Below are 26620 nucleotides of genomic sequence, written 5' to 3' on the forward strand. Positions count from 1 at the left end.
CCAGCATTTAAACATGTTCAAGTTTGGTCTTTTTTCAATTTTATTTTTTACCAGAATTCAAGATGAAAAATGTGTTTTATATGACAACCCAATACACATGTATATAAATATATTGAAAATAAAAGTTTTACCACACCCAAAGTTTTCTATTCTTTTTCTTTAAAAATGTTGGTCTTGACCCAATAGTTTATATTACAATGTTTCATGACCTGCACTTTGAAAATTATTGATCTAGTTTCTCCTTTCTTCAAAATTTCACTTCTCAAACACAGGTCTTTCTTTTCTTCTAACAGTCAAATGTCTCGAGAGAGTGGTCTGCTCTCTGCTTCCTCATCTCTCATTCACCCCTCAATTGACCATCTTTTGTCTCTGACGCTACCCTGCTCTGAAGCTGTCCTCGTTGAGGTCTCTTAACACCTTCCTTGTTGATAAACCCACATTTTCCAACTGTCATCTCACCTTGGCTCCTAGCATCCTTTGACACGGCTAGCCACTCCCTCCTGAGAGCTTTCTCTTGCCTAGCTTCCTGGGGCCACACTCTCCTAGTTATCCTCCTACAGCTTGGCCTGTTCACCCTCAGGGTTCTCTTCCACTGCCTATGCCCAGAGCCTCCCCAAGGCCCTTCTCTTTTCTCACTTTATACACGGTTTTTGGTTGGTTTTATTTCTTCTCATGTGGGACACCTGACAGGCCCCGTGCCCCTTTCTCTTCGGCTCAATCTTTCTTCCTTGTATCCAGTACAAATCATAGGCCACTGACTCTGATGTAAAAGTTTACAAACTTGGGATTTTGCTCACTTGAAAACCTAGACATTTGAAACTCTAAAGCTTTTGTCTGCTTTCCAGCAATCATATATCTCCCGAGGTAATAAGTGCCACTGAGTGAAAGGGAGAGAAGGCCAGGTGTATAAAGAATGTATGTGGAGGGTGAGGGCAGTGGGAAGCCTGAGAAATATTTGCAACGGATCTTATGGTTGATTCCCAGCATCCCTTCCATGCCTGACGATTAGCCAAAGGCAGTCAGTGGCTTTCCCCTGGTAACTGTCATTGCTCCAGGAGTGAACACACTGATGACATTAGGCAGACAGCCTAAAGGAAAGGACTTGCATCTCATACCTGGGAGCAGGTTTTGTCTTTCCTCCACTGGATGTGAAGAGAGAAGTGTCATCCAGTAGCTGCTGGCAGCCATCTTAGGACCATGAGGAGAACCATCCCAAGGGCAAAGCTCCCTTCAAAGAAGGAAGGCTGAGCAGAGCCATGGAGAGAGTCTGGGTCCTTGATGACACTGTTGAACTGTTGGATCAACCAACCTCAGAGCCTGTCTACCTGTGGCTCCTTGTTACATGAGATATTTCTTTACTTTATTTTTTTTTAAATAAATAAGGTGATATGTTATTTGTAGCAGAAAAGCATCCTGATAGATTCAGCATCTCAAAATATCACACCCAAACTCCAGACCTGTGGATCCAACTGCCCGGCGGCCCTTCCTCTCAGCTGTTCCACGGCATCTCACACTCAGTAAGTCTAAAACTGACTGTTGTCTTGGGCCCTCACCCCTCCCTGCTCCAATCTCCCTCGTTTCTGTGAAAGTTCCCACCATCTGCCTGGTTGATCAAACCCAAAACTTGGCTGGTCTTGCCCTTCCCCTCACACTGCCAATCTCTGCTTAGGTGCTGCAGATTTCACCCCCTGAACGTTTCTCAAATCCGTCCTCTTCTCTGCCCACCATCATCTCACATGTTTCATGGCAACAGCTTCCGAACTGCTCCTCCATCTCCTTCTAATCGTTTCTGCACACTACAGCCAGCTGACCTTTCCAAAATGCAGGTCTGAATCCTTCACCCTCCTGATTAAAACCCTTAAGTCTCCTTCCCTTTTCTTTTTTTTTTTTTTTTTTTTTAAACTAATTTTTTTTTTTTTTAAAGATTTTATTTTTTCCTTTTTCTCCCCAAAGCCCCCCGGTACATAGTTGTGTATTCTTCGTTGTGGGTTCTTCTAGTTGTGGCATGTGGGACGCTGCCTCAGCGTGGTCTGATGAGCAGTGCCATGTCTGTGCCCAGGATTCGAACCAACGAAACACTGGGCCGCCTGCAGCGGAGCGCGTGAACTTAACCACTCGGCCACGGGGCCAGCCCCTCTCCTTCCCTTTTCTTTAGGATAAATTCCAAATGCCTTAATATGGCATATAAGGCCCTCATTTCATCTTTCCAGCCTCAACACCATTCTTTCCTTTCTATTCTCTCCAGCATCATAGAACAACTTTCACTTTCCAAACTCCCTCCCTCCTACCTCCCACCTGATTTACCTGCCTGGAAAGCCCTCCTCCTCGGCTCACCTGACTGACCCCCGCTCATCCTTCAGGGCCCCGTGTGAGGGCGCCTCCTTGGGGAAGCCATCCCTACCATGCAAGGCTGCGTGCGTTAGGGGCTCCTCTTCATGCTCCCACCACACCGTCTCCTTATCCTGGTCATAGCACTCGTCGCCAAGTGGAATTCTCCACAGATTTGTCTATCTCTGCCACCCCAGGTTGTGACCCCCTTGGGAGCAGGGCTCCTGGCTTACTCCCTGCACTTAGCTCCATAATTGAGTGAAGAAGATCATTTTAAATTCAAAAGTAGACTTGGACTTGAAGGCAAGAGTAGGATGGAGCGGAGTTGAGGGCCAGCATAGAAGCAGACATTTTCAAGCAGGGGGAGGAGTGGTGGCAGCAGAATCTGATTTGCCGACTAAGAGTGTTGAATCGGTTTAGGTGGGTGGCAGGGCAAGGCCAGGGGAAAGAGACCATTGATGTAGATAATGTAACCCAGGCAAGAGATGATTGTGGCCTGGACTAGGGTGGTGGCAGTGGGGATGGAGAGAACCAGACAGAGTTTAGAAGTAGAATTAACAGAATGGGGGGGGGGGGGGGGAAGAAAAGAAAGGGGTAGAAGATGAAGTGAGTTCTAATTTGGGCGACAGAGGTCCTCGTGGTGCCTCCTTCTAGAGCGAGGAATCCAGAAGGAAGAACCTGATTGCAGATGGTGGAGAGGGAGATGACGAGCTGTGTTGGACACATTGAGTGTGAGTGGCCTTTGGGACACCCAGCAGGCAGCGGGACACTCAGGGCTACAGATGGGGAAAAGAAGCAAAGAAATGAACAGAGAGGTAGGAGAAAAACCAGAAGAGTAGATGGGAGTCATAGGTGCTGAGATCGTGGGAGCCAGAAAAGAAATGACTTGAGACAAGGGGAAAATACTGCTGAGTTTCCTCCCCATCTGGGTTGGCATCCCCACTTCCACAGACACAAATGCACTGGACAGGGTTCTCTTGACAGCAGTTTTATTTGATTCAAAAGTGACACTCAGATGCTGGCCCACGCATGATCATGGGGTCATGTCAGGGGCACACTAGTCCTAGGGATCATTGGCGTCTTACCAGGATGAGAAAAGGGGAACATATTGATCATGTCTATGTGTCAGGGCAGGGACAGGCCCAGCTACAGCTGCTGGGTAGGGCTTGGCCAGGGAAGGGGTGACTGGTGTCATCCCCAAGATACATGCAGAGGGAGAGGAGACTAATTCAGGACTGGCGTCGGGGTTCAGGCTTAGAGGAGGCCTAGGGAAGGGTCAGGGAGCTCTGGACCAACGGGTTCAGTAGCTGTGAGTAGAAGACTTGTCCAGCTCACTACGCTGCTCCTTCTGGGACTCTGTCACCACCTGCTGGGGGCAAGGCATGTGAAGGGCACAAACCATTCAGCACCACCCTCCTTCCAGCTCCTTTGGGGCACCGTGTCCCCCTCCCTGGCATAACCAGCTGAGCCTCCAGTCTCTCCATCCACCTTCTCTACCTCCCTCTCTCCCTCCCACCCCAAGAACCACTAACCTACAATACCCTAACGTCAGCTGCAGCCTGGCTGGGGCTCAGAAATAATATGGGAAACGATAGGGTCCCGGGCTCAAGTGATCCATCTCACCTCCCCATTCCGGGTCTCAATGGTCTTGATCAGAACCATCTTCCGGCTGTCCTGGGGAGGCTCCACCTCAGGCACTGGAAAAAGCACAATGAGGCGTGGAAGGGAGGAGGCTTGGGTTTTCTCACTCAGTCTTAGAGGGGAAGGGATAGGAGGGGAGGGGAGGACCAGGGCATGAGGAGCAGGAGCGAGTGTAGACCAGGGCTCAGTAGTTCTAGGAGAGAAACGATCTCTGAGCTGAGCCATAGCAAGAGTCAGGTCAGGGCAGAAGTGGACAAGGGGCCGGGCAGGTTGGAAGCCAGGCGTGGGGGACTTACCAGTCGTCTTTATACTTAAGGATGCAAAGGAATGGACTGGCACGGAGATCCTGCGAGCGAAGCAAGTGGTCGGCGACTCGGCCCGGGCCCCTAGCCTTCCCACTACGCCGTCCCAACCACGCCCTACCCACCTCCCAGCAGCCCCGCCCCTCACCGGCTCTCCTCGCCCTCCAGCAGCTTCCGGTAGGTGGCGATCTCGATGTCCAGGGCCATCTTGACGTTGAGGAGCTCCTGGTACTCGCGCAGGTGCCGCGCCATCTCCTCCTTTAGCTGCCGCAGCTCTTCCTCGAGGCGCGCGGCGCCCGCCTGGTACCCGCCGGCCTCCAGGGCAAACTGCTCCTCCAGCTCCCGCAGCTGTCTGAGCAGCGCCTCGTTCTGGGGGGAAGAGGGGGTCAGTGGGGGAACAGTCTTCATCGTCCAGCCCTCCGGGCCCGGGCGCGCAGCCTGGTACTCACGGTGCCGCGCAGCCCGTCCACCTCGCACGTCAGGCTCTGGATCTGGCGTCGGGACTCGTTCATCTCCTGCTTGGCCTGGCGCAGGGCCTCGTGGTTCCGGTTGGCAGCGTCGGACAGGTCCGCATACTGCGGGGTGGCGGGGGGGTGGGGGCAACCCGGCTGTGAGAGGACGGACGCGCCCTCCTCGCAGCGCCCCACCCTCCCAGGACCTCCCAGACCCTCCTGGGCTCTCGTACCTTGGACTTGTACCACTCCTCTGCCTCCTGCAGGTTCTTCGCCGCGATGCTCTCGTACTGCGCTCGGATGTCCCTCAGCGCCGCCGTCAGCTCCGGCTTCACGGTCGCCTCCACCTCGACCTGCTGCACCTGCTGGCTCTCCACGCTCACCTGCAGGTCTCGCAGCTCCTGCCGCCCAGGGCAACCAGACGTCGAGTTCCCGGGGCAGATGCCACGTGGGCCGCGCAGTTCGCGCACAGAAAAGAGAAGAAACACTTGAGTGAGAACAGAAGGGGGCGCCAGGGTGTGCGGCGCGTGTAGGACTGCGCGCCCGCGCCCCGCCAGCGCCGAGCCAGCCGCCAGGTTACGCTGCTGGCCACCAGGTGGCGCAGGGGTGGGAGTCAAACCACCTGTAGATGGGGGTTGAGGGGCTGCGTCTACCCAGCAAATCTCGCTTCTCTTCCTCAGGGCGATTTCTCCGCTCCACCCGCCAGTCTCCTCCAGAGCTTGTCCCCCAGCTCCCAGGAGACCACCTCCAACTTCCGAAGCCTTCCCTGACCGCGGGTCCACGCACCTCCTCGTGCAGCTTCTTGAGGAACTCAATCTCATCCATCAGAGACTCAATCTTGCGCTCTAACTCCAGGCGGGACAGGGTGGCGTCGTCCACGTCCTTCACGGGGTGGCAGTGAGGATTCAAGAGCAGGGAGGGGCTGCTCAGGCCGAGGAAGGGCCAGCCCCTCCCTGTCGGCCTCTGGAGGCATTTGGTCGTCTCCCTGTGCCCACAGATGCCACCCTGGATCCGCAGGCTGGGGATAGGGGAGGGAAGGCGGAGCACGACATGGGGCCTGGGCTCACCTTGCGAAAGAGCACGAGGTTGTGCTCCGCGTCCTCCCGCTTGCGCGTCTCCTCCTCCAGCCTGGCGGGAAGAGTGAGCAGAGGCTGAGCTGCTGGGTGGCCGCCAGCTCTCAGAGGGGCGCCCCCCAGGATCTGGGTTCGAGGCTGCTGCTGCCCGAGGAGGGGTCTTCAGGCTGCCTGATGGAATTGCCCCCGTTTTCTCTCTAACAGGCTGGGAGCGAGATGGGGCCCCTTTATATACAGGGAGGGGTCCCTTTCTCGCCTCCCCAGAGACTCAGTCAAGTGGTAGAGGGAGGGCGGGGGGGGGGGGGGGTTGGGGCCCCGGGGGGGGGGAGGCTGCCTGCACCCGCTGGGGTTGGCAAGGGGAGCCACTCCTTCGGGCGCTGGTGGGGACGGGAGGGGAGGGAGGAGCAGCTGCCTCGACGGCCACCGCCCAGCCCGGGCCCTGCCCCCTGACCTCTGCTTGAGCGCCGCCAGATCCTCCGCCAGCCCGTCGCGCTCCACCTGCACCCGGTCGCGCTCGCGGCCCAGCAGCTCCAGCTCCCTCCGCAGCTCGCGCAGCTCCTGCTGGCACAGCTGGTCGGCGCGCGCCTGCTCCTGGCCGCGGGCCTGGCTCAGCTCCCCGCGCAAGGCCGCGTTCTGCTGCTCCAGGAAGCGCACCTTCTCGATGAAGTTGGCGAAGCGGTCGTTGAGCTCCTGCAGCTCCTGCTTCTCGTTGCAGCGCGTGGCCAGGAACTCCTGGTTGAGAGCCTCGGCCATGGAGAAGTCGAGGCGCTCCGAGGGCAAGCGCAGGAGAGCGCCCGCGCCCGCCCGCGGACCGCGGAAGCTGCCCAAGCGCACGGAGGAGCTGGGCGACGCGGAGCCCAGCAAGCGGCTGCTCGAGAAGCGGGAGCTGGACGAGTAGGAGAAGGCCCCAGGGGACAGGGAGGGCGGTGGCCCGAAGGTGCGGCGGTATGAGGTGGAACTGACGCTGGCCCGGAGGCCCGACGGGTGGCTCATGGCGGCCGAGGATGGGCAGTCACCGCTGGCAGGGCTGGTCCAGAGCTGGGAAGGAGCCGCAGACCCAGACCGCTGCGAGGCGGCTTTATAGCTAGCCCTGCGGGCTCAGGGGGGGCACGGGCAGCTCCTCCCACTGGCCTGATGGCGGGGCTATGTGGGGAGGGGGACGCCCCACCCCTGCGGAGCAGCAGAAGCACCGCACCCTCCCTCCCGGGTTGCTGGCGCCCTGCCTGCTTGATTCCCCCTGTTGTTGGCTGGGAAGAAAGCAGGGATGACGACCACAGACGGGTCAGGGCCGGGGCTCAGCGCCTTCCTGCAAAGCATCCAGCGCAGGAGCCTAGAATGTGAGGGCCTGACTGGAGCTGGGGTCCCTGCCTGAAAGAGCTGGTAAAAATTGGGGGATAGGAGGACTGGAGGTTACAGGGCAGGCTTCTGGCACATCAGTAGGGAGGAGGTGGCCCAGATGGATGGAGAGTTGTCTTGGTTTAGGCCCAACAGCCTGTGCCTCCACTTGTCCCCTGAAGGCTAGGCTCTGCCTTCACCTGCTGTCAGCTACCCTCTCCATCGCCACACCCAGGGCGAGATGGGGGGCAGGAGGGCAGAGGCAGCTGAGGGGGTGGGGAAGGGCTGATCTCTCCGTAATCCCCAGGGCCCTGTGGAGGGCTGTTGCCTGGCGCCGCTCTGCTGCTAATGGACTGGCCCTTTCCCCTCCCCCTCTCCTGGACATTTGGCCAGGGGGTTGCCTGCTGATGTCTCAGCCTTAAAGACACAGCTCCCAAACCTGGACCTTCACCCGACCTCAACAGGGTGGGCACATGGGAGGGGTCTGAGGGTGACTGGGCCCAGCTCTGGGTCCCACTTGGGAAGGTCTGTGCCCTGCCAGGGGCTGAGCCGAGTGAGCTGGTTATAGGCTGTCTGGCTTTACTGGACTTTTCCCTTCCCCCAACCAACTGCTGCTCAGTCACGGGCCTTACAGGAACCAGGGTGATTCCTGAGGTAGGAAGGGGAGGGGGCTGAGGAGTGGCAGCTGCTGCCAAGGCTGAGAGATGGAGGGACTGGCAGGAACCGGTTTCTACTATTGAGGAGTTACAGGTACCCAGGGATGGGTGGGGCTGGATGGGGAAGAGATGGGGACGGAGAAGGTGTCCATCCCCAACGGTCCAGGGACTGAAAGAGGAGAGAGAAGGCCACAGGACAGGTCCACAAGCCCATGCACACAGATGCATAGGTACACCTATGTGTACACACACACACACACACACACATATCCCTTCCTACCCTCCCCCACCCGGGAGTTAGCAGAAGTCTAATGTCTGGCCTTTGCGTGTCAAACGGCTTCCAGAACACAGGCACAGGCTGCCCAGGACTGGACAGGGCAGCTCGGATGGTCTGCAGGAGCCGGGGTGCTGAGGCCTGTTGGGTTTTCCAGAAGCCATGGGGCTGCTGCTGCCGGGGACTCCAGGGCTCTCCAGCAGGGACAGGCGGACCTGTCCCTGAGGACGAGAGCTGGGCGACTGGGGATGCCTGTTTGGAAGTCGGGCTGGATCTCTGGCTGAGGGGGTGAGGAGGGCGGCTCCCTGGCAGGCCAGCTCCTCGGCATTGCAGGGCAGAGGAGCCTCCCCCGCTTTGTGCGGCCTCTGAGATGGGCCAACGCCCACGGCTCACTTCCCTACCGCCTTCATCTCTCCAGGCCCCTCCTTCCTTCCGGGCCATTAGTCTCTCCCTGCACAGCTGCCAGGTCCTTCTCCTTGATGGGTCTGGTTTGGTTGCCAGGGGAATGGGAAGACGGAGGACGGGAGAGAAGGGATGGGATGGATAAGCCAGGACTTGTCCCCCCTAACTCCCGGGATGGTGGAGGGGGAGGGTCCTGCCTAGGCTGTGGGTGGGGGGCTTGACAGGTGTAAGAGAGGGCTGGGGAAAGCTTGGTGCTTTCTGCCACAGCCCTGGGCTTCTGAGCTCCAGCTGCCATTGGCCTAGAGCCCCAGGGACCCCAGCCGAGGCCCTGACCGGCCCCTGCCTGCTGTCCTCCAGAAGCAAACTGGGAGTTTGAGCTGGTGCCACACACGAAGAGGCAGGCAAGTCCTGTGGAGGACCAGCTCAGGCCCTGTCTTTATAGGAGCTGCTGGTAATCCTGGGCCTTTGAGAGTGGAGGCCCCTGCCTGGGCCTGGGGAGTTCCAGGTGGGGTGTCCCCCCCCTCCCTGTTTAAGCTCCCAGCTCCCAGCCCAGATGCCCCAGAGGGCAGGGGACCAGGGCCTCCTCAGTAGGGCTCTGGGAGCTGTGGAGGGAGTTAGGCTGGGGCTGGGAGTGGGGGGACCAGGCCTGCTGGCAAGGCAGAGACTCCCCCCCTTACTCAGAAAGAGCCAGGCCTGGGAGATCTGGGGGCTGAAAGAAGGATAGGAAAGGGTCATGGTTGGGAGCCAGGGCTGTGGCATCCAGCTGCTGAGCTTCCCATCTGACTCCAAAACTCTATTGTATGAATTTAGGCTCATTACTCTGTCCTTCCATGTCCTTCAGTAAAAGGGGGTAATTGTAGCTTCTGCCTCATAGTGTTGTTGGGAGGATTAAATGGATAAATACGTGTAAAATACTTAGGACACACATAACAAAGGCTGAAAATATAAGCTAATTTTTTTATTATCCCTACTATATTATTGTTGTTGTTATTAATTTCCAGCTCCCGAGTGCAGTGAGGAGCTGGACCGCTTTTGGATTGTCCTCACTAGTGGCTGAGAGTAGTGCTGGACCCAGGGTGGAAGAGGGCAGGGACCTCCCGGCTGATGGAGGGAGGGGAGGCTGGCCGCATCCTTTCTCTGTCCTGGGCAAATAGTGTATCAATCAAGACATGCACTCTGGACGGACGGCCTGGGTGCCAGCACGGCCCCTCAGCTTAGTTAGCGGGATGCTCCGGGTTTGGGCGAGGGATTTAGCCTCCATTCACCCCATTTTCTTTATCCATAAGTGGGGATGATAATAACAGTATCTTAGAATTGGAGGATTGAATGAGTTACAAGATGTGAAGCACTTCGTGTGTGGCACACAGTCCACCCGTAGAAGGATTGGCCAGTGTTAATATTGCCCCTCCTCCTCTGCCGCCCTGGCTGCTCTGGTGAAGACTTGGAGAGAAATGACAATTGGACACATTCGGAGGTTTGCAAGGCAGGTGAGCATTGAATTTTAGGTTATTGACAAGAGTGCTACCAGATGACGGGCCACAGACTCAAAGCTGGATGAGGAGGGGTGTGTGGGCAAGAGAGGGTGGGAGATTGGCAGAGTAAAGACTGGACTCTTGATAGGATTCCAAGGGTATTTCTAAGGGAGTGGGCATTTGAGGCTAAGGTGGAATGGAGGGAAAGGTCATGGGAGAAGAGATCAGGCTGCCACGGGCACTTACTTGCTGTGTGACCCTGGGCAAGTTACTTGTCCTGTCTGAGCCTCAGTTTCTTAGTCTACAAAATAGGGATGATGACACCTCCTCTCAGGGGTGTTGTGAGATTTAATAATAGTACTATTTAGTAATAGTACTATTACTATTCCCATTTTACAGTTGAATAAACTGAGGCACAGAGAGTTTTGGCAACTTGCCCAAAGTCACACACATAGTAAACCAGTAATGTTTACATGTTTCCTCCCCCCTTCTCCGGATAATATGATCAGGTCTTATTTGCCTTTGTGTCGGTGGTGTCTAGCACAGGACCCAGGTCAGATAAATGTTGGTTAAACTGGAGGCAACCCTGAGGCACTTAAAAAAAATCTTTCCCATGGTTGTCAGTCTGGAAAATATAGAGATATATTGCTGCCACCTTCTGGCAAGAAGTTGGAATGACATGTCTGCAGTCTGAACGCATCTGCGACTCAAGGCTCATGAAAGGTTGGAATTTGGGAGGTGCTTCAAAATTAGTTATTATGACCACCTTTTTACAGATGAGGAGAATTATCCTAGGGTGTGTGAAATAGAAAAGCATCACTAGTATTAGGAGTTCATAGCCCTGATTTCATTCTTCCCCTGGACGCTAGGAGCCTCCTCTGTCCCCCCAGAAGCCAAAAGCCAGAGAAGGAGGCAAAATCCGCCCCCAACACCACCACCCCAACTGTGTCCACAATCTCCAGTCTTGCCCTCATTATAACATCGCAACTCCATCTGCCTGCCTGACCCTTCCAACCAGCTACCCGTCAAGTGGAGAACCGGAGAGTAGCTTACAGCCACAGAATGCTAAGTGAATCTCCCTTCTCATGGTGTGGCCTGGGGACCTGACTCAGAGTCACCCGCGGGCCTGTTAAAAGGCAGATCCCAGTGCTCCACTCAGATCTTCTGACTCTGTAGAATCTGCATTTTAACAGACTTCCTAGATGATTTTTAATGCACATGAAAATTTGAGGATACCTGGATTAAGATTCTTCTTTTTAAATTGTCCATCTTTTCCCCATTTTATTTCGAAGATTTTCAAAGCCAGAGGACAGTTGAAAAAATGCTCCTATGAACACTAATACACCCTTCTCCCAGATTTACTGATTGTTGATATTTTGCCACAATTCCTTTGAAAGTCAGTTTCAGACATCATGATATTTCACCCCTAAATACCTCAGCACGCACCTCCTAAGAACAAGGACACTTTCCTACATAACCACAGTAGTATTAATGCACTCAAGAAATTTAACATTGGTACAACATTCTCTCATATACAGTCCGTATTGAAATCCCCCAACTGTCCCAATAATGCCTTCATAGCTATTTCCCCCGAAATCCAGGATTATGTTCAGTTGTCCCCTAGCAGAGACAGGAGCCAGAGCACAGGGGTGAGGCTGGGATGAGTTTGGCAGGTTTGAGGAATTGGAGACAGCAGGTGAAGTGGGCAGGGAGGAGAGAGGGAAAGGTGAGCTTAGAGGAGTGGACGGAGTCAGAGCATGTGGGGCTTTGTAAATCAGAGTACAGAGCTGATGGCTTATTTTAAATGCCATGAGAAGCCATTGGAGGGTTTTAAGCAGGGAAATGACTTGGTCTGATTTATGACTTTAAAAGGTCAATCTGAAGACAATTTCAGAATTGGGACCTTCTATAAGACAATGATTCCTAGACTCTTTAAGAAGTCAATGTCTTTTTTTATGTGCGTGTGAGGAATATTGGCCCTGAGCTAATATCTGTGCCAATCTTCTTCTATTTTGTATGTGAGATGCTGCCACAGTGTGGCATGAAGAGCAGTGTGTAGGTCTGTGCCCAGGATCTGAACCCATGAACCCTGGGCCACTGAAGCAGAGTTTGCGAACTTAACCACTATACCACTGGGCCAGCCCCTCACTTCTTTTTAAATATAATGCAAATCACTGGGAAAAATAATGAAACATTTCCCCTTCCCCATATTGTAAGATCATATATTAGAGAACAATGAAGCCTCAGTGAGGACAGCCTGACTAGGGCCGAAGAGGGGAAGCTGTGGGAGTCCTAAGTAGGTGGGTCTGGTTTATGGAGGGTGGGAAAGCCTGGCAGAGGTGTTTACACTTGAGATGTCTCATGTTCAAGGAAAGAGCACCTCACCCAAACCGAGAAACCTGGTCCCAGTCTGGGGCCAGCCAGTGAGCTTTCTTTCCTCACTGGTAAAATGAAGAGGTTGGATGAAATCATTTCTGACATTCTTTCCAGGCACAGAGATTGTTGAGTAGGGCACTGGGTCATAACAGGAGCTTTTATTTATTTTTTTGAAGATTGGCACCTGAGCTAACATCTGTGGCCAATCTTCCCTTTTTTCCCCCTTCTCCTCCCCGAAGCCCGCCAGTGCATAGTTGTATATTCTAGTTGTGGGTCCTTCTGGCTGTGCTATGTGGGACGCTTCCTCAGCATGGCCTCATGAGCAGTGCCACGTCTGTGCCCAGGATCCAAACTGGTGAAACCCTGAGCTGCTGAAGCGGAACGTGTGAACTCAACCACTCGCCATGGGGCCGGCCCCAGAAGCATTCATTAAAGGTCATGGTGGGTCTCAGAGCACCGTCCCCAAGGAGCTGTAAGCTCTTCCTTCACGGGGTGATGCTCCAAGATCCTCCGGGTGGAATGAGCAGCAGTCCCTATGCAGAGAGGGGCAGGGGAGGGGGAGGCAGGGCAACTGGTCTCGGGGTGGTGCCCGAGCTGGAACATACACAGGACCTCATCCGCAGCTGAAGGGTCCATTTGCAGAGCAGCCCATGGCCAGGTAGTCTATGGAGGGCAGTGGCTGCATCCCCCACCCCCAACTCTGTTTACTGGGGTTGCCCAAGAGAAGGTGCAGACTTTGCGCAGGCCCACTTGGCAGACTCCCTCCCTCCACACACCTTCCACGCACCCCTCAGCCTGGAATCCCAGAAGGTTAGAGCCCGTGGGAAACTCTGGGATCACTCAGGCCTCCTAGCCCCCATTTTCCCAATGAAATGCTGAGATGGGAGGCAGTCCTGACAATTCCATGGGCTGTGAGGACATTCAGCCCTGGCTCTGGCCCCTGCTAGAGGAGCCCTGGTCACCCCTCCCTACCCAGGCAGGGGCTTGAGCACATGTATGTGCCTGAGATGTGGCAGGACGGGGGCTCCTGCCCATCAGGCCAGCTGCTGAGAGGCTCTTTTCTGGAATTGTGACACTCTGCCATCCATCTCACCCCACCTCCTGCAGGGAGAGGCCAGGAAGAGCTGAACAGACAGGTTCAGAGTCCGAGGCCCTACAATCTGCCCTGCCTGCCCTCTGCCTGCCGGCCTCGCAGGTGATCATGACACCTGGGCCCACTGGCTGTGAGCATCCAGCTTCTAGAGCCCATGGATCTCCCAGCCAGCGAGGGCCGACTGTCAGCGTCTGTTAGACGTTCCCTCCCTCTCCGGGGGCATTCTCTCTGCACACACTGCTGTGCTGGCGCCAGGCTGGAGGGAAGGGAGTTGATGGAGGAATTGGAGGTGGGGAAGGGGGGAGATGCATGGGAGAGAGAGGGGAGGGAGAAATGGAAGTGGAGGGAGGAGCGATGAGGGCAGGGGTAGAAAGGGGAGAAGGGAGGAAGAGTAGAGGAAACTGCCCGGGCCAGAAAAGGAGAACAAGCCTCTCAGGGACCCAAGGACCAGCCCCCCCCACAGGGAACCACCAGTTGAGTGATCCCTCTTCACACCCTGGAGCCTCCAGAATCTGCTCCCGTCCTTGTCCCAAGACTTCCCCGGCACCAACCCCTTGTCTCCAAGGGCAGCTCAAAGCTCTCGAGATTTGGGGCTGCCCTGGGCTCAGGCCCCTTCTGGCTAGGCTTCCGGGGAAGAGATGACTTCCAGAGTGGGCCTGCTTGCTCAACCATACCTCTGCAGGTCAGACCAGGGCTCCATCACAGTTACATATCAAAGGGAAGAAGGTACACTCTTCAGGCCTCTGTGTGCTTTCAATTTATGGTTTAAGTTCGGCCAAGTCTCCTGGAAAGACTGAAAGGAAAAAGCAGATCAGTTTGGTTGACCTGAAACTGCAGGGAGAGGAAGGCCAAAAACTGAGGAAAGGAAGGAGAGAATGGAGTCTTTGCTCTCCCAGGGCAATGTTTGCACGGGAAAGGAAGTTATACAGTTCTCAATAGGTCTTAATTGTTTTCTTATTATTTTCCTAAAAGTTTCTATGGCATAAGTCTCTTATATGAGTTAGAATGGTTTTGGCAGGAAGCAATGGAAGACCCTGCTCAAAATGTCCCAAACAATAAGGGGATTTATAATCCCACATAATAAAAAACCCAGGGGCAGAGAAGTTACAGGGCTGGTTAATTCAAAGGCTCAACATCCTAGCAAGGACCCAGGTTCTCCGTATCTTTCTGCTCTGTCATGCTCAGAGCATCAGCTTTTGTCCTAACGTTTGTCCCCTCGTGGTCATAAGATGGCTTCAGCCACTTCAAGTATCAGGTGCTCACAAAATAATGTCAAAGGTTGCAAGAGAGGAAATGCTTTCCCTTCGTTTCTTTTTAAGAGCAAGGAAATTTTTCCCCAGAGGAACATCTTCTCCCCAACCCCCACCAGCAGACATGATCTCACCTCTCATTTCCATAATTGCATCACATGCTGGTTCCATTAACCAATCCCCGCCAGAGAACTGGAATTACCTGGATCAGCGAGGACTAAGACTCACCCTAGGGGTGGAGGGGCCCAGCCTCCCCCTGCCCAACGCCTGAGCACTACTGGGCTGCGCTGGCAGGTAGAACAACCCACGGGGATGGCTTGGGGTAGCGACGCAACATGTGACAGCCTCTTCTGACATGTGGCATATACTGCCTTGAGTTTGCCTGTGTGATCTGTCTCTGCAGACTGAGGGGGACAAAAAAGCTAAACAAATTCCCTATAGTACACAACACAGGGGCTTGCACCAAATAGGTTCTCCAAAAATAATGAATTAAACTTAAAAACTGAAATGGCTGTTAAAATAGTATAGTTGGACATGATTACCTTTGCCAGGGGCATTTCAGTATCGGTTTACCGCCAGGCTAGACATCTCCTGTGAGTCGATGAGATATCTGATAAGAGCAGAGTGTGGGGAAGGAAGGAGGGGCAGCAGTGGGATGGTATTTATATTTATCCCCCCCCTGCCCAGTGGATTAAACTAATTTGAGAATGTAGACAAAACTCTTGTGTAATTAGGAAAGCTTTATATTCTGTTCTTATTTTTAAAAGAGAGAGAGAGAGAGTCTTCTGGTGTGAGATAAGTGGTTAAAAGTATTTTCTATCTTATGACTACAAGAGACGTCTCTAGGTCTGTGAGGGTCATCGTTGCTGAGTATTTCTCTCCTGCTGCAGATTCCGACGGACTGTGAGAGAAGAAAGAACTGTTGTCCCAGAACCTGCTCAGGGCTGACAAACTCAGGGACACCAGGCTCTTGGAATGAAGGGGGCAGTGACAGGCTAATGAGATGTCAGCTGAGGGGACTTTCTGCACAGGGCTGAAGGTGGGAACCTCTCCCAGCCCCACAACCCCAACACATCAGGTCTATTCTCTCTACACCTTCTGCTGCCCTGGGTCTCCTAGACAGCTGCCCTGGCATCAGGCTTTAGGAGCCATCTTCACCTTGTGGCCTGCCAGCTTCACCTTGTGGCCTTGGCTGACACGAGCTGATCATCCTGGCCCCTTGTGCTTAGGGGTGTGATGCTCCAGGTGTGAGCTGTCCTGTCTGCACTGTGGCTGGTGTCTTGTCAGCAGGAGTCCAGGCAGGTGGTAGCAGCTACTCTGCAAGGACACCATAAATCTATGAGCTGAGAATTGATTCAGAGTTCAGACAGAGGCCTGGACAAAAACGCTCCTCACTAGGGAAGCCACAGGCTTGGATAGGGCGGACCAGCTGGCTTTGCCCATCTGGACCAGCATGCTGCCTTCCGGGCCCAGGAATGAGGCTCCTGGGAGATGATCTGACAATGAATGATATAACGAGATCTCCCTTCTGTGGTGGTGGCTCCATCCAGTGGTCCACGCAAGGGCTGGCCCCTGTGGGCCTCCTGCCTGACATGGCCCGGGACGTGGCCCTTCTTCCCCAGGATGGAAAGGCTGCCAGGTGCGGCGACGACTTCCTCTGGTGCTCCTTGGAGGCTGCTCGGTAGAATGGAGTGAGCACAGGCTTTGGAGTCAGAGTTCTGGGGTCAAATTTCAGTTTGCCCACTTGCTCTGTAGCCTTAGGCTGGACACTTAATCTCTCCACGCTTCAACTTCCCCAGCTGTGGAAATGGATACAATAGCATCACCTCGCAGGGTGTTGTGGAGATCAAGAAACACCCAAGACATGAAAGCCCCCATTCCTCCCACAACCCCACTCAGGGCTGCGACACACACCTTCCACAAGTTGGAGGCCTGAAGACAGAGCCATTTGCCAGCTGCTTCCCAAACACTCAGGATGGCAGGTAGACAGGACAGCACAGCAGCCCCTCACAGCCAGTTTCTCCTTCTCACCCCAGCTCACAGCAGCTCTGCCTGGGCCCCGGGGCCCTCAGTGGCCGGCAGCCTCCATAGGGTGGAAGATGGTCGCTCCAGTCAGGTCAAGTGAGGGCAGCCTAAGCGCTCTGTCTGCTGAGCCAGAATCTGGGGCCACAGCCAGTCTCAGAGCCTGCAGCCTCTTAGGCTTTCTCCATTTATCCCCATCAAGCATCCGCAGCATCAGTGATGGCTGCAGTTCTGAGTCCAGACTTTCCATTTGCGCTCAAGGGCAGATCAGATGATTGTCAGCCACAAAGCAGTGACCTAGACCTTGGGGTCTGTTTGTTCTTGCTGCAGGCTAACTTCTATTCCCTCCCTGGCTAACACAGGAGGGGAAAATCATTGCTGCAAGGACAGATCCCTCCCCAGCCACCGGCACTTTGCTCTTCCAATTCCCCAGGCTCCGTTCTACTGGAATATTTTTTCTCAGCTAAACTCTTCTCTCACCTTCTTTCACCCCCACACCTTTGCAGCTGCTTAAATGTTTCCAATCTTTTTTTGCACATTTTGGCACATGTAGAAAATGCTTCGCCTGTAAGGCTTACTGAGGTAGTTGGAGGGGGCCGGTCCTGGCCGGGGTGACTGGCCCAGGGGCTCCAGGCTCTCCAGGTTCCACCAGGCTGTTCTGGTGGCTGAGGGATTATACCCAGGAGCCCCTGAATCCCATTCTCAGGGCACCCTGCTTGGGAAAGGCTGGTTCAGAGAATGGACCTCTCAGGTATCGTGGTTTATCTGCTCCTTCTCACACGTGAGGGTCCTCTTTCTTCCAAAGCTCACACTGTGGCAATCAGCAGATCTCCTAAGTTGGGAAGGTCTCCAGGTGTCCCTCTGGTGGCTGGACTGGCAGACTTCTCAAAGGTTCATTTTCATCCCAGACGCCCCCAAGCTCAGGCTGCAGGAGGAACCTGGCCCATCTGATAAGTAACATTAACTGGCTTTATACTCAAGGATGGGGCTGTCTGGGCCTTGCCCTGAAAGACATAAGACCTTGGTTGCTCTAGTGATGAATGTTGTAAGATGCTCCTGAGCACAAGCTGAAGCAGCTCAGGTGGGAAGCAGTGCCGTGCTGTGCTCACAGATAGAACGTGCACATTTTTAGATGCTCGCCTCAAAGAGTAAGGGGGCAGAGGTGAGCAGTGGATAAGGGGTGAAAACACCAGTGGGAGAAGAGAGTTAACTGAGCACCATCGGAATAAGCTCAGTCACGGAGCAAAGGTGAACCGTCGGCAGCTCTGTACCCACCATCTCCTGTCTTGCCTTTGGCATTCCCATCCTGCCAGCACCCAAGCACCAGAATTGGTTCCTCCCTTCTGTGTGAGGCCTGGCCCTTTGGTCGTCCTTGTCCTTTCCCATTGCTCAGTTTAACCTTATAGGCCACCTGAGTACCAGTCACCAAGCTCTCCAGCCACCCATATTCCTGCCTTCTTCTCCCACCAAAACCTCAGAGCTCCCTCCTGCCCTGCTAAGAACCACACTGCTTCCAACAGGTGCTTCAAAGAGTCCAAATTAGGCAACTCTTCTCCGATCTTTCCTACACACACGTCACTCTTCAATTTTCCTCACAACTCCCGTACTTCAAACGTTCCCCATGACATACCCTTGGGTCAAGTACCAACACTGTAACAACCTGTGACTATTGGAATTTTCTCAGCCAGCTCCACTTTCTCCAAGCAGTAACTTCCTAAAGTATAATCTTGCCATTGTAGGTTTTGACTAAGTATGGAATAAATCAGCACAATTCTAAGCCCTCGCCACGTGACTCTAGTATTTCATGAAATACTGGCAGCAACAGTTCTGGCAGTCTGGCTGGTTCCTTGAATTTTGGCTCCACCATTTATTAGCTATGTCACCTAGCCCCTTGCTACTCCACGTGTGGTCACAGCAGACCGAGAGTATCAGCTGGAAGCTGGTTAAAAAACGCAATTATCTGAAGCCCCACCTCAGACCTAGATTTGCACCTGCATTTTAATATCTACAGAGGATTCACATCCACACTCAAGTGTGAGAAGCATTGGCCCAACCTGAGCCTGTTACCTCACTTACAAAATGATTTCATCAATTGTCCATGAAACAGACACACCTTTGTACAGTACAGAGCAGCCACCTGAAATGTCGATCAAATGATCAGGTGGATCCTCTGCCAGCCTCCTCCATCCCTAATTGGCCTAGATTAAGCAGGGCAAGTGTTTACTGTGATACAGAAGCCAGCTTCACACTTAAAACAGAAACATCACTTTTATTGACAAGTTAGGACCACAACAGGCAGCTTCACAGAACAGAAATAAGACACTTCCAAGACAACAGAGTGTAACACTGCAGCAGACTGGTTAATACTCTTCACCTTCATCTTCTCCCTCGGCACTATCTGCTCCAACCTCCTCATAATCCTTCTCAAGGGCAGCCATGTCCTCACGGGCCTCAGAAAACTCTCCCTCCTCCATGCCCTCACCCACGTACCAGTGTACAAAGGCACGCTTGGCATACATCAGGTCAAACTTGTGGTCCAGGCGAGCCCAGGCCTCAGCAACGGCTGTGGTGTTGCTCAGCATGCACACAGCTCGCTGTACTTTGGCCAGGTCTCCACCAGGGACCACAGTGGGAGGCTGGTAATTAATGCCAACTTTGAAGCCAGTGGGGCACCAATCCACAAACTGGATGGTACGCTTGGTCTTGATGGTGGCAATGGCAGCATTGACATCTTTGGGAACCACGTCACCACGGTACAACAGGCAACAAGCCATGTATTTACCATGGCGAGGGTCACATTTCACCATCTGGTTGGTTGGGTCAAAGCAAGCATTGGTGATCTCTGCTACAGTGAGCTGTTCATGGTAGGCTTTCTCAGCAGAGATGACAGGGGCATATGTGGCCAGAGGGAAGTGGATGCGGGGATAGGGCACCAGGTTGGTCTGGAATTCTGTCAGGTCAACATTCAGGGCTCCATCAAATCTGAGGGAAGCAGTGATGGAGGACACAATCTGGCTAATAAGGCGGTTAAGGTTAGTGTAGGTTGGGCGCTCAATATCGAGGTTTCTACGACAGATGTCATAGATGGCCTCATTGTCTACCATGAAGGCACAATCAGAGTGCTCCAGGGTGGTGTGGGTGGTGAGGATGGAGTTGTAGGGCTCAACTACAGCTGTGGAAACCTGGGGGGCTGGGTAAATGGAGAACTCCAGCTTGGACTTCTTGCCATAATCGACAGAGAGACGTTCCATCAGCAGGGAGGTGAACCCAGAACCAGTTCCTCCCCCAAAGCTGTGGAAAACCAGGAAGCCCTGAAGACCTGTGCACTGGTCAGCCTGCAAAAGAAAAGAGAGTCTTCTTAATTTTAGCCTCGGTGAAAGCTGTAATGACTTTTTTGAATCCTAATAACACTGATTAACATTTTTTAAAATCTTCTGTATTTGCTGAGAAAGCAGTCATGAAGAGCTGCTAAGTGATTCAGAGAAACTTTTCACAATCAGCTCCTTGGGGTGAAAATCTGCTAAAAGGATATTTTAAAATGAACTATTTTCATTTCCACAGGTAGAGGAATCATGAGTTCTGGAAGGGATGCAGGGCTCAAGTTTTGGTGACCAGGAGGGCAACCTCTGGTGCCCTCACTGTGATCGCAGAGCAAGGGCAACTTCTTATCAGTTGGAGACCCACCAAGGGCCAGACTGGGACCACAAGCCCCGTACAACGATGTCGTAGGAAGATTTGGCGGCTGCTTTCCAGGCTGGAATACGACAGAATAGCTTAATTCCAAGGCCCTGCTGCTGGAGACGGGCTGGGCTGGATCTGGCTCTCCCAGTTCCTTGCTGAGTGACGTTGACCAAAGTCATTTCTCAATCTCAATTTTCATTTATCGAATGAGAAGAGTAACCTACCTCAGGTTGCTGAGAATTAAACGAGTACTTGGCCAGTGTTTGCCACAGTAAGCACTACTTACCAGAAAGCCTATTCATCTTGGGAAAGGCGATTTACTGTCACTGTTCCATGAGGCCTTCTGTCACTGGGCTTTCCGACTGAGCTATTCTGGTTAACAAACTGCTACTCTACAAAAGGACGATTTTAACCTTCAAATGAAGTATTCTGATGGCAACCCTCACTTTTCAAAGGTGCTCAGAGATTTGTGGACCTTCTCTACCAACCCTCAGTTCACTTCTCCTGTGAGTCCATACTCTGAGAAGAATGTACGGGGCAATCAAGCCCGCTAAGCCTCATGTGGATGTAGGAACACCACCAAGAACAAATACAATGGTTCTCGTAGTTAATGAACTTCACTCCAGAACCCCCAATGGCTGTTACTAGGTTTATTTGTCCCTAAAGGCAGGTCCTGATTTCCAAGCCAGAGTGTGTAGCTGAAGCTTGACTTGCAAACACAGGAACCATCAATCCAATTTTGCTGGGAAGACTATGATAAATATCTGGAAAAGTATGAAGCCATGAATGATGCAAAGCCATTCTTTTTAGAATAGACAGTTGTGGCTGGGTTTAGTATAATGTGATTTCCCCAACAAGGTACTCCACCCAAAGCTTCATTCTTGACTTTTGGTTAATTACTTACAAACTGCCCACATGCCTAAGGAGCCAAGAGTCATCTGATTGCCAGACTCTTAATTAGAATGATGCAAACAGAACACTTATCAACTTTATTGATGTGAGTGAGTATAGTTGCCCAAGATTTTTCTGCCACAGGGCCAGCTCCCACTGCCCCGGGCTCTGCTGGGAAAGTAAATGCACGCCTTCCTAGTTTCAAGGACTGACACTTGTTTCTGAGCTCCCTTGACTCCACTTTCAACATTCTTGGGAGTTTCCAGAGTCGGCTGTTTCTAGTCAGTGTTATACTGGCTTCTTGTGCTTTGAACTTTCTGTATTAACATAAGGCACCAGTCCAGATTTTTTTATGAGCTTAATCAGTTACATGTCAGAGTCAGCCACCTACTCACGCAGTGTGACTAAGATGACCTAAAAAGGATGTCTCAGCTTGAAGCAGGGAAGCTGTCTGATTAATATGAGCATGGATGTTTAATGGTCTTATACGTCAGTAACATTGTTAAAGCTCCGTGGTTCTCACCTTGACTCCAGGTAAACTGCCCTGACTGAATTAGCAATTGCCCAAACCTGCCTTGTAAGACACAGCAATAGGCAACAGAATACTTACCACCCCTGCCCTACATAGTTGTCCTATAACCCAGGACCATCTGGTTTAGAAGTCCAGTTACTTAGTGAGCAGTCTAAGGTTCATTTTACTGTGCAGAGAATGATTCTTATAGTTGGGTCTCTTGTAAAAGTGGAAGACAAAACTCTCACCCCTACTTTAAATAAAGTACTGTGTTTACCAGCTTCCGAATTCGGTCCAAGACGAGGTCGATGATCTCCTTGCCAATGGTGTAGTGCCCACGGGCATAGTTATTGGCAGCATCTTCCTTGCCTGTGATGAGCTGCTCAGGGTGGAAGAGCTGGCGGTAGGTGCCAGTGCGAACTTCATCTGGAAGAGGAAGACAAAGCAGCCACCCATCACTAACCACCTGCACAAGCCTGCCCAACCCCAGGGCATCAAGGGAGCCCCAGGGCAGACCTCCTGTCCCAGACCCCTGGGATCTCACTCGGGTTAGTGTGGTCAACTCACCAATGACCGTGGGTTCCAGGTCTACAAACACTGCCCTGGGCACGTGCTTGCCAGCGCCGGTCTCACTGAAGAAGGTGTTGAAGGAGTCATCTCCTCCCCCAATGGTCTTGTCACTTGGCATCTGGCCATCGGGCTGGATGCCGTGTTCCAGGCAGTAGAGCTCCCAGCAGGCATTGCCGATCTGGACACCAGCCTGGCCAACGTGGATGGAGATGCACTCACGCTGTGGATGTGGAAGAAAGGAAAATGTCAGAATATGACCCATCAGATAGAACATTTAGGAATGATTCACACCTAAATGACTAATTAACCTCTGGGATAGATGATCATGCCTCTGGAGGCCACTCCTACCCAGGGACTATTTCACAAGCAACCTTCTTTGTTGAAGACTAATTCAGAGAAAACGCTTTGAAAAACCAAAGATATGTTAGGTAAGACCAGAAACCAGATCCTGGCTTTGTAGCCACATTAGATATTCAAGGTCAGGTTCCTACCATTTTAGAATGACATAAGCTGTTCTATAGCCATACATTTTCTCCAGCGCCTGGGAAATATGCCTGTTGATTCCCCCAAGGCATGCAAAACTCCCCCTTCCAGCTCTGATTCATTCTGTGAGATTGTGTAACTTCTGAGTTCATTCTGGCCCCTCTTTAATCCTATTCTTTCAAAGACAAGAGCTTTTCCCTCTTCCTTTAAAACCAGCTTAAACCAGCAGACGAAAGCCATGTGACTCACGGAGAAAATACCAGATAAGCAGCAGTTAGCTGTATTTTAAAAACTGTGGTCAGAGGCAGCTTTTTAACCCCTTAGCAGAATTTAATCTTAAGGAAGAACATTTTCCCTTCACTATCAACACATCTGGGGGGAGGTGCTGGTAGCAACACACGGAAAGAAAAGCTAGGACTAAGAGTTCAAGAAATTAGCACTTTTCTAGGAAAATGTACATATATCTCAGGCACTGTGGAAAGTCTGGTTTCAAGAACTGAACGATAACGAGAAAATGTTTGTTTTCCTTTACTTGCTGAACAAGGTCATTTATAAGTTATCAAACGCATTCCTGCTTAGTAAAATAAGGCAACAGACCTAGACTCTATACCCTCAGACTCAAGAGGAAAACAAGAGTGTTTACTGTATTTCATCACGAGCCAGATTAGCTACTTTGGAGACCGGCAGAGGACTTTCAAAATATGAACTCCAAACATCTCCCACTACATCTTCCCCGAGTAAGAGGGTTTCAAGGTTTATAAAGCTAATAGAAAATTAGTTAAAGAAAATTCAACACAGCTGAGATCTCAAAGGGCCTCCTTTCATAACCTGAGGATAATAACCCCAGTTGCTCACACCTTTGACTTATAGTCCCCTCCTCCCCACCTCCGCTCCATGAGACAATCATGGTCTCCTGCTCGCATCAGCAAACTCAGCAGTACTTGCGTCTACTCGCCCGGCTCAAGGGCTGTGGGAGACAGGGGAGCTGCTTGTCCTAATGAACCCATGACTATTACCATTGCATCATGTTTACCTTTAACTGGACTTTGGAAATTCCAAGGCCTGAGAAAACTGGAGAGAACCAGTGATCTGGCCACCAAGAACCCCACGCCCAAGAAGACAAAGTATCCGACAGAAGATCCTCTCATTCTCAGGAAACGCTTCTTCCACTGAAGCCTTTTGAGCCCCAAACCTCTTCATTGTGCAGAAGTCTAAACTGCTTTCTCCTATAGACTGTGGCCTCTTGGTAGATGAAGTAAGACACAGGTGATGGAGTCACCTAACCTAGCTTTAACTGGATGAGCTGCCGCTGTCTTGTGTTAAAACCTATTAATCTAACCAGCATTTGCCTAAATAGGTCTGCTGCTCTCCTGCCCTTTAAACACTGCTTTCTGAATCACACTTTTAACAGTATCTTTTTTTTTTTAAAGCCTTGATGACATTTTATTTTTCGTTAATTGCATTCTTAAATTTTCTTTTGCTTAGGTCATGCACATCCGGAAACTGCTTCAGAAAATGGATCGTCTAAATGGTCTTTATCCAAATTATTTGAACCCAAGAACAGGTCGCTGGGGTCAGTGTAAGTGTTTCTAGTATAACTGATACTTTTTTAACAGTATCTTTTTGGGCTTGCTTGGTGAAAAGCTGTCAAGCAAGTTGTTACAGTCAGACACACTTGATAACGTTGGTGGTCTCTGAAAAGGGTAACCGGTCGACTATTCACTGTATTCCTTTTTTTAAGATACTAAGAATACATTGTCAGTACTAATTTACTCTGTGGTTTTATAAGAAAATATCCATTTAGAGATTTGTTTTTAAAAACTTGACTCAAGGGACAGGCCCAAGGCACAGTGGTTAGGTTCGTGCTCTGCTTAGGCGGCTGGGTTCGCCGATTTGGATCCCAGGGTGAATCGGCACACCACTCATCAAACCACGCTGTGGGGGCAATTGGCACAGATGTTAGCTCAGGGCCAATCTTCCTCACCAAAAAAACAAAACAAAAACAAGTAGAAAGCTTTAACTATAAACACCTCACTAAATTAACTCTAGAAATGCAGGATTAGACAACGTGGCAGTTAATAATTCCCTTCCGAGGAGGAGCCTGCCTGCATTTTCCAGGTGTATTCGTGCAATTGAAAGCTCTCCCCAGAGCCGACCACAGGTGACTCAGCAGCGAGTCACAGGGCGCTGGAGAGGGGGCGCCAGGAAGTGCCTGCACCTTCCGCGCGGGAGGGCACGAGGTGCTCCAGGGGTCTAGGGTGTAAGGCAGTGGGAAGGCGAGGCCATTAGGGGAAATGGAGGGGAGGGATTTTTAGTTTCCACAAGTCCTTGGGGACCAATATGAAGGCTCCCTGGCCTGCTTTGGGCGGTGGCGGGCCCTGGGGCGATGCTCCCTCACTAAGATCACTAAGACCCCTCATTAAGAGTAAGAGGGCTTTCCACGTCCCACCGAGAGCAGTGCCCAGGCCGCGTCTTCGAGCCCCAAGAGGGGTGTGCGCGGTGAAATCGGCTTTCCCAGCCCGCCCACCAGAAGCCAGTCTGCCGGGAGGCGTCCAGGACGCGGCGCCACGTGCAACCCGGGTCCTGCCGCCCCTTCGGACTGCGTGCTCCGCCGCCACGCCACCGCCGGGGGACCGCACTCACCATGACTGAGACTCCTAGGGCTCCGAGGGGCTGCAGGAAGCGAGGGGGCGGCGAGAAGGCTCTCCCACTAACAGACTACCAAGGAGTCCGGGGGAGAAGTAGTGGGGCCGAGCGGCCCCGAGGGACCTTATATACCCCTTCCCGGCCACGTGTCCGGAGGGCGGGCACCGGTCCCCGCCGCCCCGCCTCCGAGCTGCGCGGCCTGGGGCCAGTCGCCCGGCCGCACCCGGCCCGCGGGAGAGCAGGGGCGCGCGGCGCTGATTGGTGGGTTCAAAAGTTCAAACCATAACTCTTCGGAAAGAGCAGAACTAAGCAGGGGAGGAGACGTCCTGGGGTGGGGAAGAGGGAGGAGACGGCGACTGGAGCGAGGAGGAAGGCGGAGCGTCCGCACCGTCCTCGGTGGGTGCGGAGGGGCGTCAGATGGGCAAAGCCTGGGCGGGGACAGGCGCCAGGTACACGGGGCTGCGGCCGGAGCCCCGGGGTCCCGGCCCCTCGAGGGTCCCCGCCCACAGCTCCCTACATGTCCGGCCTGCTAGCCGCCCGGCCGCTGCCGCCTCGCCTCGCCTCCCCTCGCCTCCGCCGCTGAGACAGAGGGCCTGGTGCCCCATTCCAGGTCTTAATTACCACCCACCGGCCTGAAGCCCTTCTTCTCACCTTTTTTCGGTTGCTTTTCTTTACTTGTTTTCCTACCTCCTTGTAAATGAACCTTTTGGTTCCTAACAACAGTCTCCTTCCAGTTGGTGCAAAAGCAGTTTTTTTCAGTTCCTTATAATAACTCTTCCATGTTTTGATTGCTTACCGTGCAGAGTAGTTGGTTTTTCACACTAATCACATTTTATCCGTGCGACAAACCCTGTGAGTTATCCTTATTTTACAGATGAGGAAACCAGGGCTCAGAGGAATTAAACTAGTGGGAGGTCACACAGCTGGAGCGGTGGAGCTGCCCCTAGGCTCTCACCGCCTTATACCGCCTCATGCTAGATACACCGCTCCCACCAGCCCTGCAACGGTTTATTTCTCAGAAACATCCTTTATTTCAGTTGTTCTTTCTCCGCAACTTCATCATGCTATCTTAGTTCTTAAATTCCTTAACCATCTCTGGGTGATAAAGTTTATAGCAATATTCGGAGAACAAAAGTGACCACTATACAGAATAGAAGTTACA

General features: G+C 52.5%; 2 protein-coding genes across 3 annotated transcripts; both read right to left on the bottom strand.

Moving 5' to 3' along the window:
* Window positions 1-3319: 3319 nt before the first annotated feature.
* Window positions 3320-6798, bottom strand: PRPH (peripherin). Of its 2 annotated transcripts, none has more exons than XM_046676301.1 (9): window positions 6248-6798; window positions 5791-5851; window positions 5510-5605; window positions 4957-5124; window positions 4721-4846; window positions 4420-4640; window positions 4266-4315; window positions 3952-4025; window positions 3320-3694 (listed from the first exon to the last, which is right to left on the bottom strand). In XM_046676301.1, the coding sequence occupies exons 1-9, from the start codon at window positions 6787-6789 to the stop codon at window positions 3629-3631; spliced, it is 1404 nt and encodes a 467-aa protein (XP_046532257.1). In that variant the 5' UTR covers window positions 6790-6798; the 3' UTR covers window positions 3320-3628. The 2 variants fall into 2 exon arrangements, with proteins under 2 accessions (XP_046532257.1, XP_046532254.1); XM_046676298.1 differs by having other exon boundaries at window positions 3320-3697.
* A 12127-nt stretch (window positions 6799-18925) lies between these two features.
* On the bottom strand, window positions 18926-25598 carry LOC124235482 (tubulin alpha-1C chain). Its single transcript, XM_046653577.1, has 4 exons — window positions 25456-25598; window positions 22327-22549; window positions 22037-22185; window positions 18926-20011 (listed from the first exon to the last, which is right to left on the bottom strand). Exons 1-4 carry the CDS (start codon window positions 25456-25458, stop codon window positions 19037-19039), a joined length of 1350 nt encoding a protein of 449 aa, XP_046509533.1. The 5' UTR covers window positions 25459-25598; the 3' UTR covers window positions 18926-19036.
* Window positions 25599-26620: the final 1022 nt, after the last annotated feature.

This window comes from Equus quagga, chromosome 1 (assembly GCF_021613505.1).
Source record: "Equus quagga isolate Etosha38 chromosome 1, UCLA_HA_Equagga_1.0, whole genome shotgun sequence".
NCBI classification, from domain to species: Eukaryota; Metazoa; Chordata; class Mammalia; order Perissodactyla; family Equidae; genus Equus; species Equus quagga.